General features: G+C 39.4%; 1 protein-coding gene across 1 annotated transcript in view; it reads right to left on the bottom strand.

Moving 5' to 3' along the window:
- Positions 1-12,706, bottom strand: part of ghra (growth hormone receptor a) — a 32,489-nt gene that overhangs the window by 12,691 nt on the left and 7,092 nt on the right. The window contains exon 2 of the mRNA XM_044196105.1: positions 7,794-7,915. Within this exon, the coding sequence (XP_044052040.1) occupies positions 7,794-7,911 (118 nt within the window). The 5' untranslated portion in view covers positions 7,912-7,915. The remainder of the gene's footprint in view (positions 1-7,793; positions 7,916-12,706) is intronic.

Raw genomic sequence — 12,706 nt, 5'->3', positions numbered from 1 at the left:
AGAAGCGCAAGGGAAATGAGGCTAAGACGCTATGAATTACCACCTTTTCCAGCTCATTTGCAGATTTAAGCTAGTGTTGAGGTTAATAACGCTTCAAAAGGCTGCTAAAAAGGAGAGAGGAGATGTGAGGTAAGAAGGAGAAAGACAGAGAGACAGATATATGGCAGTCAGAGAGAGTGAATGTGTGGATTATGATGTAACACCAATAAAACTGTAAGCCAACATGAGGTTTTGCAAAACAGAAATGCCACTGAGAATAAAATGTATGTCATTATATAACATGACAAATGCTGGATGATATATTTCCGTTGATGAAAACATGACGTTTTGACATTAAAATCATAGCATGAAGTCAAATTAATTTTAAACAGCTTTAGACATGAGACATGCATGTTCTTATTGTAGGGTACGGTTAATATGTGGTAGTTCATGTTAAACTGGTTCTGCAAGAGAAATTTCACTGTCTCTGGTGGCGATTCATTATCTGTCCCAGCTATCATTCTCTGTGGTGTCCCCCAGGGTTCGAGTTTCTTCTCTTTATGTATGCTACCACTAGGAACAATTACGGGCAGGTACAAAATTAGTTTGAACTGCTATGCAGATGAAACTTAAATATGTGCTTCACTAATATTTGGCAACCAAGCTGGGCTGTGCACGTTGACAGAAATACTTCAGAACGTTACATTTTGGATGACACACAACTTTCTGCATCTTCATGAAACTTAAACTTCCATCTTCCACAGCCATCGCAGTTCTACATCAGACCACACACTAGGAATCTGGGTGTAATTATTTGAGGGTGCATTCAATTCAAACAGACATAAACTAAGGTGTTAAATTTTACTTTTTATCAAACACAGAATTGCATCTAAAGGTACTTTAGGCACTCCCTACCCCCATATGACATGGAGAACGTTCTTGATGCACTAATATCCTCCCAGACTTGACTGGCTGCAACTCTTGACTACGCATTTCGTAATTTCTGGTAGACTGGTATTTCCCATCTACAGTTAGTGCAGAATGCTGCTGCTGAAGTGCTGTCTGAACGCAGAGAAAATATTTTACATGTGTGGTTGGTTTTCCTAAGTGTAAAGCACTTTACCACAAATCTGGTTTATTTATAAAACATTAAATACATGAACTTGCTCATCTATTACTTTGGGACTGTATGTACAGTTCGTGCACAGGGAGCGTTTTTATCTGTTTCTTACTTATGCTGCCATACTGTCAAAAATAACACAAATAGTCTGCTACACAAACACTAGATACTCTCCATTGTGGTATTAGCGAATAATTGATTTGATTACCCTATGCTTGAAGAGAACACACACACGGCTGCTGAACAGTAGAACCTGCTGTTCCCTATCACTTCACTCACACAACTCGTACTCTGCTCTCCACTGTCAGCGTAAACAAATTACAAGAGACTCAAAGCTGAATTGCCGCTGCAAGGCTCAATTTAAGCCAAACAGGAAGAGTAAAATGTAAAAAGGAACCTTTTTTTAGGGTAAAGCTTTTACAAAAAGTGCTAATTTTTACATTATTTAAGTACAAAGACTGTATATTTATAGATGCTATTTTTAAACAGTAATTTCAGACTTGCTTTGTTGCTGCAATACCCAATATCCACCTGCTTTATGTCTCTAGACTAAGCAGGCACGGCTTTTGAACAGTTAAATAAACTTATTTGGTACTACTGTTCAGCACCGACTTCTGACTGCCATCGCAGCACCCATGCCAGATGATCCACATGGCTTCCTGCAGCACCATCAGTCTGTGTGTGTGTGTGTGTGTGTGTGTGTGTGTGTCTGTCACCCAGATGGAGAAATTGGCAGCACACAGTGACACTGCGCTAAGAGTAAATGTGCCTGTCAGTCTGCACATGCCAAGTCCTATATTATATCCCTGCACCACAGCCCATACACACACACACACACACACACACACACACACACACACACACACACACACACACACACACACACACACACACACACACACACACACACACACACACACACACACACACACACACCAGTAGATGTGTTAATGTGCAGCAGACAACATCGTTTGTCTTCCACAGGGAACATGTCTTGGCTGATGAGGACAAGAAAGAATGAGAAGAGAGAAAGGATAGGAAGAGGAGAGGGACAAAATCTGGAAAATTCAAACAGGAATTTCCTTTATTTCACTAATTCTCCCATACTGCCATATTTATACATATGTTTTTCATTTTTGGGAGGAAAAGAAAATTAAAGCCTACAACTGCATTTCATTGTGCAATCCTGTTTTGTATAATGACAATAAAACTAAACCTGAACCTGAAGCTTGTGCTTAATAGTTGAGGTTAAATGTTGAGTCAGGAGGCCATGTGGCATTGGAGAGAGCCAGAAAGGGCGAGAAGTGGGCCAGAAGAGAGGGGGAGAAAGGTGAGAGACTGCAACAAGATACAAACAAGGGAATATAAACAGGTGATATAAATAACTGCCAACGTGCACACGCAGTTTCACACGTAAGTGCACAGACGTACACAAATGCACACACATTGAACTTACACCTTCAAAACAAAAACCGACAAAGAATCTAAGTGCCATTGTCCGATTCCTTGAATATGTTCTGCCTTTCCTTCCAGTTACACAACAGGACCTTTTTCCTATTAAAGTTTGGGACCACAGAATGACAAGTTCTCGCTCCATCTGATCCTCATGATTCCCATCAGTGTTCATAGCTTTGAAGTCTAACAATCTGATGTGTTTAACCATGCAGTGACCCAGTCTGCTTTTTCTGGTCCCAGCGATTTATTAGCCAGAACTAATGATGTTAATCTCCTCTAATTCCATTACAGCCCACAGTATTGGCTTAGTTGTGTCATATTATGTCCAAGTGAGAGTAAATATAGATGAGCAGGTGTGCCTGGCTTACAGCATGGAAGACCTGCGCATACTGAGCACACACATTTTCTCTCCTCACCTTTCTCTATCTCTTGTCTTTTTTTTCTGGCTTAATCCACTCTTCCACCCTCGGCACTTCAGCAAGGCGTCCGACGTTTTCACATTGGACAAAGCAACATGTTAAATTCAGCCACTGGCTGTGTGGTCTCACACTGAGGTATGAGATCCCTGTTTCAGAAATGAGTCAAAATGGCCTGTACCTGTTCATTATAAGTGACCCTCCGACTAAATGAACAAACCTCCACTTGGCAGCACTTGACAATGGCAGCCTAAACTGAGTTCCTATAGAGAGAAATCCTGACATAATTTCTAGCCGCTATTCCACTAGCTTCTATCAATCACCCATTAACGGTTTCTTTCATTGCTCGTTCTGAAAAAGTTTAACTTGTTCCCAGGGTTTAGTTTCCACAGTCCAAAAAATTGTGACAACGAAAAAACAAACAAAAGAAAAAGCCTCTATCATGATCGTAACCATTTCTCATTTATATTTCCTTCGCTTCGCTTCTGTTCGCTTCTCAGTCTGCCCTGCTGCTCATAAACCTTTGCTTTTAAACTCGCTTTTGTTAAACTCAGGATGTTTCTGACATACAGAAAGTTGCTGTTGGATCTGCCTCTTTCTTTGCATTCTTCTTCTCTTTCATCTATCCTTCCATTACAGAGAATTTCACCAACCATGTTTCCATCTACAGTATGCATTTCTCTCTCCTGCTTTTTAAGTTTCCAACTTTGTGTTTAACTTCAATACACCATATCCCATGCACGGCCCCAACTGCTGCTCAGAGCAAACACACCCTACTGCTTGTTTTTGAAGCAGACGTAACCGTAGATTGTGTGTACAAGCCAGATGGACCAAACCTCTGCACTTTTACCGCTGGTTACCACCTCTATGGCCAAGAACACAGCCTCACTCAACAGGATCAACCTATGAGCCTGAGATGCAAGTCCTCCTGAGACACACAGACAGATGCTCAGGAAAGGTTGGGGGAAAGAAAAAAAAGTGTGTGTTAGGACAGATCAAGACAAACGACCGGCACCGGCTATAATCACTCTGGTAAGCCTTTAAATATATAGGAGCATCTCCAAACATCTTGTTATGCGGCTGGCTCTACAACGGACATAAAAATGCTGCAGAAACAGCATAACCCACATAATTTCAGGAAGGCTCTACAAAGTCCAAAAGCTGAACGGGAAAAAAAAAGCTTTTTAACAACCCCAAAATCTTTAGGGTTACTCACCGACTCAACAAGATTTAATGATTTCTGCAACCTACTAGGTGTGTCTGAGAGAAAGAGTGGAGGGTAAAAGGTCAAATATGGACTGTTTTAAGTGTAAACCCAAGTGTCGAAAGCAGGTGTCAGGATTGGAGTTTATACAGTGGTGGGCTTGAGAAAGGCACAGGCTGTGTGTGTTTGCTCATACTATCAGTGGCTGCTTTGTGTTAACAGATGTTTTAACGGTTGTTGAAGAAGACCGGGGCTAGATTACCACAGTGCTCGCTGGAGACCATTTTAACGATTGAAGGAGGCGGTCAGAACCAGTCAGAATGTTTGATGGTTTGACCTCACCTGGCTATCAGCGGTTTGGCTGTGAGCTTATCAGAAAGGCAATGTAAACCCACAGAGATAAAGATATTTGCTACAGTTTATGAACAAATACAAAGTCAAAAGATCTCAGGGCAAAGACATAGGGCTCAAAACTCCAGTACAGTACAGTGCAGACACATCCATCTGTTTTACACTTGTGCTGTTAATGTAACATGGCATCTTAAGGTGTAAACAGGGGCTGGTAGCTGTGTTTAATTCAGACTTTTTGTGTGAATATTACCAAAATATGCCCACATGTTATACATGTCATGTAACTGATGGAGCTGTTTTAGTTTTCACATGTTATCACATGTCTGTGGCAGTATCTTATCAGGACACTCTGATTCTAAGGTGTGATTATCACTCTATGCACTACACCAAACTGAACAACAAAACCACTTACCTTACCAAGACTGCTTCATCTCCTCTCCCCACCACAAGCGGTGACAAAACCTTTACCGAAAGGCATAGCAATAACTAAGGATTTATTATACACAACCAATTATAGCCATTAATTTTTAATCAGAATGCCAACATGGCCGTTAACTATGATTGCTTAATAATCCAAATGGGAATGCTTACAGTATTTTCCCACAGATATACTTAAGGCCAGGGTCTAACAGGCTCTCTATAAATGAAAACATGAGGTGTTGATTCACAACCAAACTCTGTGAAACTAAGAAGTTTGGCTGCTTTGGTACCAGCACTGGCACCAGAAGTGTTTTCGATTGGAATAGCCAAAATGGATTTCAACACTAAAAACAGCAGAGCGGAAAGAACAATATGTTCATAGCACATGGTAATTAAACCAATGTTCTCAAACTTCTGTGCCACATCGATCCACTGAGTTCAAAACTCGACTTAACTAATTGATATATGGTGAAGCTTTGACTTAATTATTCCCTGATCATTGCATTTTAGAAAGCTGCAGATTGAGGACCACACTGACCAAAACCCAGAAAAGCCCCCAAAACAGAAAAGAAGAAGAGTGGGGACTTGGTCTTAACTGGAAGAAGAAGAAAAGATTAGTTGGCATATTTTGGCAATATTTCCAGCTGTTTTTCACTAAACCAGCACAAAGAAAAAATAAGTGCCCTAGTGAAGTGCCAAACTATTTGTCTGATATAGATAGCGGTTCATTGTCTCGTCAAAAAATGACCACTTGCTTGACCTCCACTTCTAAGGTCAAACCCCCAAACCAGAAAAACCTGCATTACATGTCAGCTATATCAAATGCATTGTTTAAGTTGCAAAAAAGAATAGAAATAAATTATCCAATGCATTTTACTGGACTATTAATAACTGAAATGGCATTTAGGTCATGTCATAGCTTTCCATAAGTGCACAAACAACCATGTTTTTTAAAAGGGATCATCAGAACAGAAAGGCAATACCAATACAAATGGAGGGTACAGAGAAATCATTAACATTTGCTGAGTACATGTGCAGGTACCCAGAATATCCACATGGATAGGGCCTCTATCAGAGCCCATATCACACAGCCAAGGTTAACATGTGTAGCATGCAGGTAATATGCGTGCTTTCCATTCAGGCAGCAGTTGCTCCAGCAGCCAGACAGGCAGAGATGCTTTGGAGATTTCTCAGGTCTCTCTCTAATGCTGTCTGGCTCACTTCTTAATGGCAATGAGCAGATGCACCTAAGAATATACTGGCAAGACAGTGACTTGCTAAAATTCACGGATGACTTTTATTGTGTTGCCAAATGGTTTCAGTGCCATTAACTGCATGCAAATTTAACGTTCCTTTAACTGAAACTGAATGAAGCTTAGCCAAGTTCCAAGACAATCAAAATAATAATAATAATAATAAATAAATAAATAAACAAAATAGAAAAATAAAAATGTAAAAAAGTTAGAGCAACATCATATGTTTAATATTTTTACTTGATAAATGACTTAAATGATTAATGAATTATCACAATAGTCATTGATTTTCTGCAAATCAAATAATATTAATTATTTCAGCACTATTTAATGTGTGATTTTATCCAATCAATGTCACAAGGACATGTGGCAAAGCTGCTAATTACATTTTCTTTGCACTGTAATCCTTACCAAAACCAACAATGTCTCAACTTGAAGACACACAAAAATCCATAGCCTGATTTTCCACCATTTCAATTTGAAGGACAGAAACATAGTTTTCAAGTCAGGGTGTGCGTAAGTCAAAAAGAAGCCTAAAATCCACAGTGCATGTATTCAGTATTTTAAATGAGAGTCACTTCACATTTTTCACTTTATGCAAACGGAACCAGGCAGATGAACAATAAAGGTTTTTTATAGAAAATGGTTGCTTATCCAGCTTCCAGAAGTAGAATCCCTCATAATATAAAACCCAGCAATGCAGACACAGCAGAACTTTCTTTTTAGTAAGAAAGTAAGTACATGTATTTGTATAGTGCTTTTCACAGACATAAGTCACAAAGAGCTTTACAAAAGCATTTTAGAAAGTTTAGAGGCACGGTTTGACAAAGTCAGCAGTAGAATTGATCCATTCTTGGGAGTGAGGATTTCTCTAAATCATGTGCTGTTCAAGCATAGGTAGACTTTAAATAAACAAGAATCTTTTGGCTAAGGTTGCAGGGCTGCACACTTTCACCTAATTCCAGCTGCAGTGGCTTCAGCCATTAGAGGAAGATGCCAAATCATCTATTACTCTCAGTCAATTTTGCGATTGGAACTCTGAACATCAATTGCGGAAATTATGCGGTAAAAGACTGCATAGTTGATTTTAAACTTCCTATCTTGGCCACCTATTGCTTTAGGGATTTCAAGTAGTATATTCTATCATAATTAAAGTTTGGCCTGTTTTCTCAGCCGCAGCATTCTTTCACCTAATTATTTCAAATGGTTCAGTGACAGCTGGATTAGCTGGCCGAACATCCTGCATCGTCCTGTCCCTGGACTTTGACAGAAAAGCTCCGACCATATATTTACCCTAGCTCTATTGATCACTAGCCTGTTTGACAAGCCAAACCAGGAAAGTGCGGCGTTTGCTCAACAGTGAACCTTTCCTCATGTATGCGAGCAAACACAGCATTCTGCAACTGATGTCTGACAAAAGACGTGATAACAAGTGTCAACAACGTGTTGTGCGCAAAACCTGAATCACATTTGTTAATGTTTGATGAGCTGCATGTAGAGCGATTGATAAGCTGTCTTAAGAATGATTTGTCTCAAATCAATCCATTTCTTTTGCTTATTTGTCCTGACACAAAGTAAAAACACCAGTAACCTACCGGATGATGTCATGTGGTCCCGGCCCATGAGAAATGCAGATCCTGGAGTGGACAGCCAATCCAGGGAGGAAATTAGGAGAAGGAGCAGGAGATTGGAGGAGAAGGACGAGACAGCCATGATCCTGGAGAGAGAGACAGAGGGGAGAATGAAAAAGGGACAGAAACACAGTTATTATAATTATCAGTTGGACTCCAGGATGACATGCCCATGTGAAAAACCCTCCTTCCCTCTCCACTCTCTGCCTCCCTTGCTCTTTCTCTCTTTCCTTCTCTCTGCCCTGTGAGCACAAATTGTGGGTGCCATTTATTTTCAGCTGGTGTATGTGAAACCTAACACGGAACAGGGCATAATTAATTATCATGTCAGGTTGGTGCTGCAGCATTTGTAAGTTGAATGTATGAAGCATGTTTTTCTGTGTATATGTGTGTTTGTCTTTTTGTGTACGTTCCTAGAAACAATTTAGGAAATGTTCACTCTTTATTTAACAAAAGAAAATCCCAATCAGACATTCCTTATAATAAAATTTCTCTAAGTTATACTCATTTCAAATTATTTTGTCATTGGCCATGATTTTATACAACTGTAGGTTTAGAAATGACAGCAGGAAGTAATCTGAGTAATTTGAAACATAAACAAAAAGTCACTCTTATTACTTCTCATTGTGCCAACTAATAGTGAATGAAATAGTAAATTCATCTTTTATCATTGTGCCGGCTACTCCTGGAAGCCAGTCAGTGATGCCAGGCCTAAATTCTTTTTTTTACACATTAGTCTAGTCCATGTTACACAACTCTGGTTTATGAACGGTAATTAATAAAACTGCATAACAGTAACTCGACATGTGGTAATATTAAACCTGCATTAACAGTTTTTATTTTTTTATATTTGGGGGGCAGCAGAAACAAGCTGTAAATACAACACTGACACATTATCACCTTTAAAGTTGAAATGGCAAAAAAACAGTTGCTTATTTACACATCCAGAAGATATGGAGCATATGGAACTGTGTCTGTCTGTCGTTTGATGCTGGGCAGGTAGTGTACACAGTGGGAAAAAAGCTGCCAAAACAGCTGCCTGCTACGTCTACGTCGTACGAATGAGGTGGATGAGAGCGGTGAGAGTGAACCACAACAATAAAGTTGTGGGCCGTCAAACCAAAACAATGAAAGAAACTAAAATGCTCCATAGAGCTGAAGGGAACTGCAGAGTCAGGTGATAACTATCTGTGTGTTCATCACTACAAGAGACACCTTTCACATTACACGTAGTCATTTGATCCATTGTTAATGCAAACATATTGATTATAAAAGCTTTAAGCTTCTCAAATCCCAAACCAAATCAATTCCACATCAACAAGTTGTAGTAGGTATGACTTTAGGTGTCCAATCATCACATGCTGTAGCAAAATACAGAAGAATCCAGAAAGACTTCTTGGCAAAATGTGTACCACACCAACACAGTAACATTTCCCCTAAGCTTGACTCCCCTTCTGATTAACTACACTTGTATTTCCCAACAAAACCTTTAACACAGAAATGTGGTGACTGCCTCTCTCATCCAGGCCATCTACCTACAACTAAAATAAGATTTTTTTTAAACAGTATATGGTCTGCGGTATAGAAAAACAGTGACAAACTACTTCCAATCAGCAATAAGCTGTTGTTGGCAGACAAGATACCAGTCAAGTTCAACCTCTAAATATAGGCCAAACTTTCTGTCCGCACCCTTGGCTATTTACAGCTGTGTCTCCACAACTTTGCTGAGCAGCCAACAACCCCAAACGTGGAGGCTTTGTTTCTGAGGGCAACACTGCCAGTATTTTCCCCAGTTCTAGTGATCCTCTGAGGACAGAGGATCTTAAAGCCATATACCTACAGTGAGCTATACAGCATATCAAATTCTCCTGTATGTTTTTACAGGAAAAATGTTTGGGCTCCATGCCTTGAAATAGTAACCCAAATAAATTCTTTCACAGCATTTTTACTTTTGTATATAGCGTGACAACTACAGTGTGGCCACCTCAGGCACATTTTCAAGACTGACAAGCTTGGATGGAGCATTGCAAAACTTGTGGCAAGAAAATGCCTGGGCAAAGTTCATAAGAGTGTTCATATAACAGCACATAGTAAAGACTGACACCTATTTACAGTAAGAATGCCAGCCATCCAGTTACTTTGGATTAGATTTACTGCAGATTTCTTATATAAAATGCAACTGCAGTAGAATCAAACAAAGAAACAACAAAAACAATGCACCAAGAACATAGCTTGTAAAACTGGACTACTCACAATGTAACTACGTACATTTGTCACAACATAAATTTCCCTGATGCACTGACCGACAAAATTTTCCATCAATATAAATGTTCAGTCATAAGTGTGTGTGTGTGTTTGTGTGTGTGTGGATGAATTCCAAGTGTCAGAGACCATACAAGGCCAAGTTATACAATGCAAGAATTTATGGCTGTCAAGCAGCAGGCTCATCTGTCCTGACTAAAATGCTCCATTTACAATCAATTATTGCTGAAGTTCATCTTCAGGTCCTCTCAGACCCACTCATTCTCAGTCTCCCTTCAGTTTTGATAAAATCAAATTATAAACATCTAATTTTTCTCCCCTCATCAAAAACTAAAGCACCATTTTTTATGACTCTGGGAGGGTTTAAGTTGTTTGCTCTTCTTTTTTTCCACATTGGCTTTTCTCTCAAAGTGTAACATTCTTTAATAAGTTGAGGAAACAAATGACTATAAAAGAGGGCCAGCAGTCCCTCCACTGCAACATGTGGCCTCATGTTAATCCTAACATTAGTCTCCCCCTCTCTCATGTGAAAGTGTCTGTGAAAGCCCTGGCAAGGCTGGTGCTTCATCTCCACCTCATGCACGTTTCTCCCCCATTCCTCTCTTTCTCTCGGCCAATTGCAGGCTCTTAGACTCGCAAGAAGGCTGCCTAAGCCAATCAGAAAAGAGGGAGGCTCAGCCCATGCCTCCTGGGGTCCCTTGGTAAACATTTAAGGCCTCTGTAGTCAACCTTCCTCCCACTACCTCTGCCCTAAAACGCACACACACACATGCATGCAACATCTTGACTTGGCACCCCACTGCCAGCACCATGCCTCTCCCATGTTTCCTCAAATCTCTATTAATCATTTGTGTTTGTTCAAAAGGAGCTGACAAGAGAGGGAGGAAGAGGTTAGGAGTAGATGGGGTGACGGTGTAAGGGTGAAAAGAAAAAGGAAGATTAGGGGGTGAGAGGTCACATAATCTCTGTTGTAGTCCCTTCTATAGCTGCAGAAAAAAGCATGCACACACGCAGCAATGTTGCAAGTTTAGTTTGAAGTTCCTACAAAGAGAAAGCAAAAAGACTCTGATATTCTGTTTTCATCTCTCTGCACAGCTAGTGGACACTACTCATCTTATATTCTAAATTTACTTATTTACCTTGTTCCTTTTTTTATGTACGTCTGTGGTCCAGGGAGGTAAAAACATTTTGTGAGGAGAGGGGTATGGTCATTCAGAAACAAACTTTCTTTTATGTAATTTTGCTAGGACAGTGGTTGTCAATGTTGGGTGGCGGGTCATTGCAGGGGCACACATGACCACTGGGGAAAAATGTGAAGAGCATGTAAAGTTAAAAAAAATCAGATTTATGAAAAAAAACAATAACGAAACAAGTGTGCTCTGTTTCTGCAAGGCAATAAAGATCAGGTTTGCAGGATTGAATGACATCTAGTTACCGGTGGTCATACATCAGTCATATCTGAAATATGGTTGTCTTGCTCTTAAATTCACTATAAATATAGTGGAAGAGGTTTTGGGCAGCTTAGTTTGCATTTTTGCACATTAATTTGTTATTGGTTGATAGGGCATGACAAAAAAGCTTGAGACTCAGTGTGTGAAGAGATCAACTCTAAATGGCATAAATGTCCATGGACAAAAATCCAAAGTTAAGTTTCAGAACTAAAGTACAGAAACATTTCGATACATTTTGTTTTGCAGTGCTGTAGCTTAGATCCATAATGGATGTATTAGGAATATAGATGAGTATCACAGCTTTTGACACCATGTTGGGAGACAATGACAGATTTTCATGGTTCCAGAAATCAAAAGAGTTTTCTTAGTATTATAACATACAGTCAGTCCATGTTTTCTTGTTGAGTTACTGTGTTTTGGACCCCTAAAGATAAATGATCCAGTGCCTGGATGCATTTATTGAACAAAGAGACAGTGTTGTACTAGTCCAGTATTTCAGAAATCAATATTATTGTATTATTATACCATACATATTTATCATCAACTGGTAAATCCACTTTGAACTTTACACTTATTTTAATTTTATACTTATACCCACTTGGTACTTAATTTATCTGACCTGTATTATAGTGTATTATATTTTTTGCTTAGTACTTCTATTCCTGTGTGCATTGACGTGATAGTGAGCTGCTGTAACAAAAGAGTTTCCCCTCTGGGATCAATAAAGTATTTCTGATTCTGATTCTGAATATGATTATCTATAATAACATTACATGATTGCTCAAAAATGCAATTCTATAATTATAGCTTTTGTGATGAATAACAAAATGGTTTCTGATTTTTCCTTAGTGGCCTTAAAGGTACCCTGTGCTCCTGCTATGGAGCAATGTTTTTACGAGTTCCCCGTTACATTTGTTTCATGCATGAGGACTAACACTCACACACACAGGCGAAGCATTACACCGTCCTGCCATTACTTTCACGTTATTCCAGGAAGCATAGCAATGTGCCAACAATGGCAGTGAAGAAGAAGACTGCTAGCACGTAAACATGGATGAAAACAGTGCATGATTTAAAATATTTAAAAAAAAAGTTTTATCAGGAAGAAAATTAATTCAACATGTTTGTTAGACCTCAAGGATACATGCGTTTTGGTGAGAAACA

This window comes from Siniperca chuatsi, linkage group LG5, assembly GCF_020085105.1.
Source record: "Siniperca chuatsi isolate FFG_IHB_CAS linkage group LG5, ASM2008510v1, whole genome shotgun sequence".
Taxonomy (NCBI): Eukaryota; Metazoa; Chordata; class Actinopteri; order Centrarchiformes; family Sinipercidae; genus Siniperca; species Siniperca chuatsi.
The sequence above is the reverse complement of the archived record's forward strand: the minus strand, read 5'-3'. Positions and strand labels throughout refer to the sequence as shown.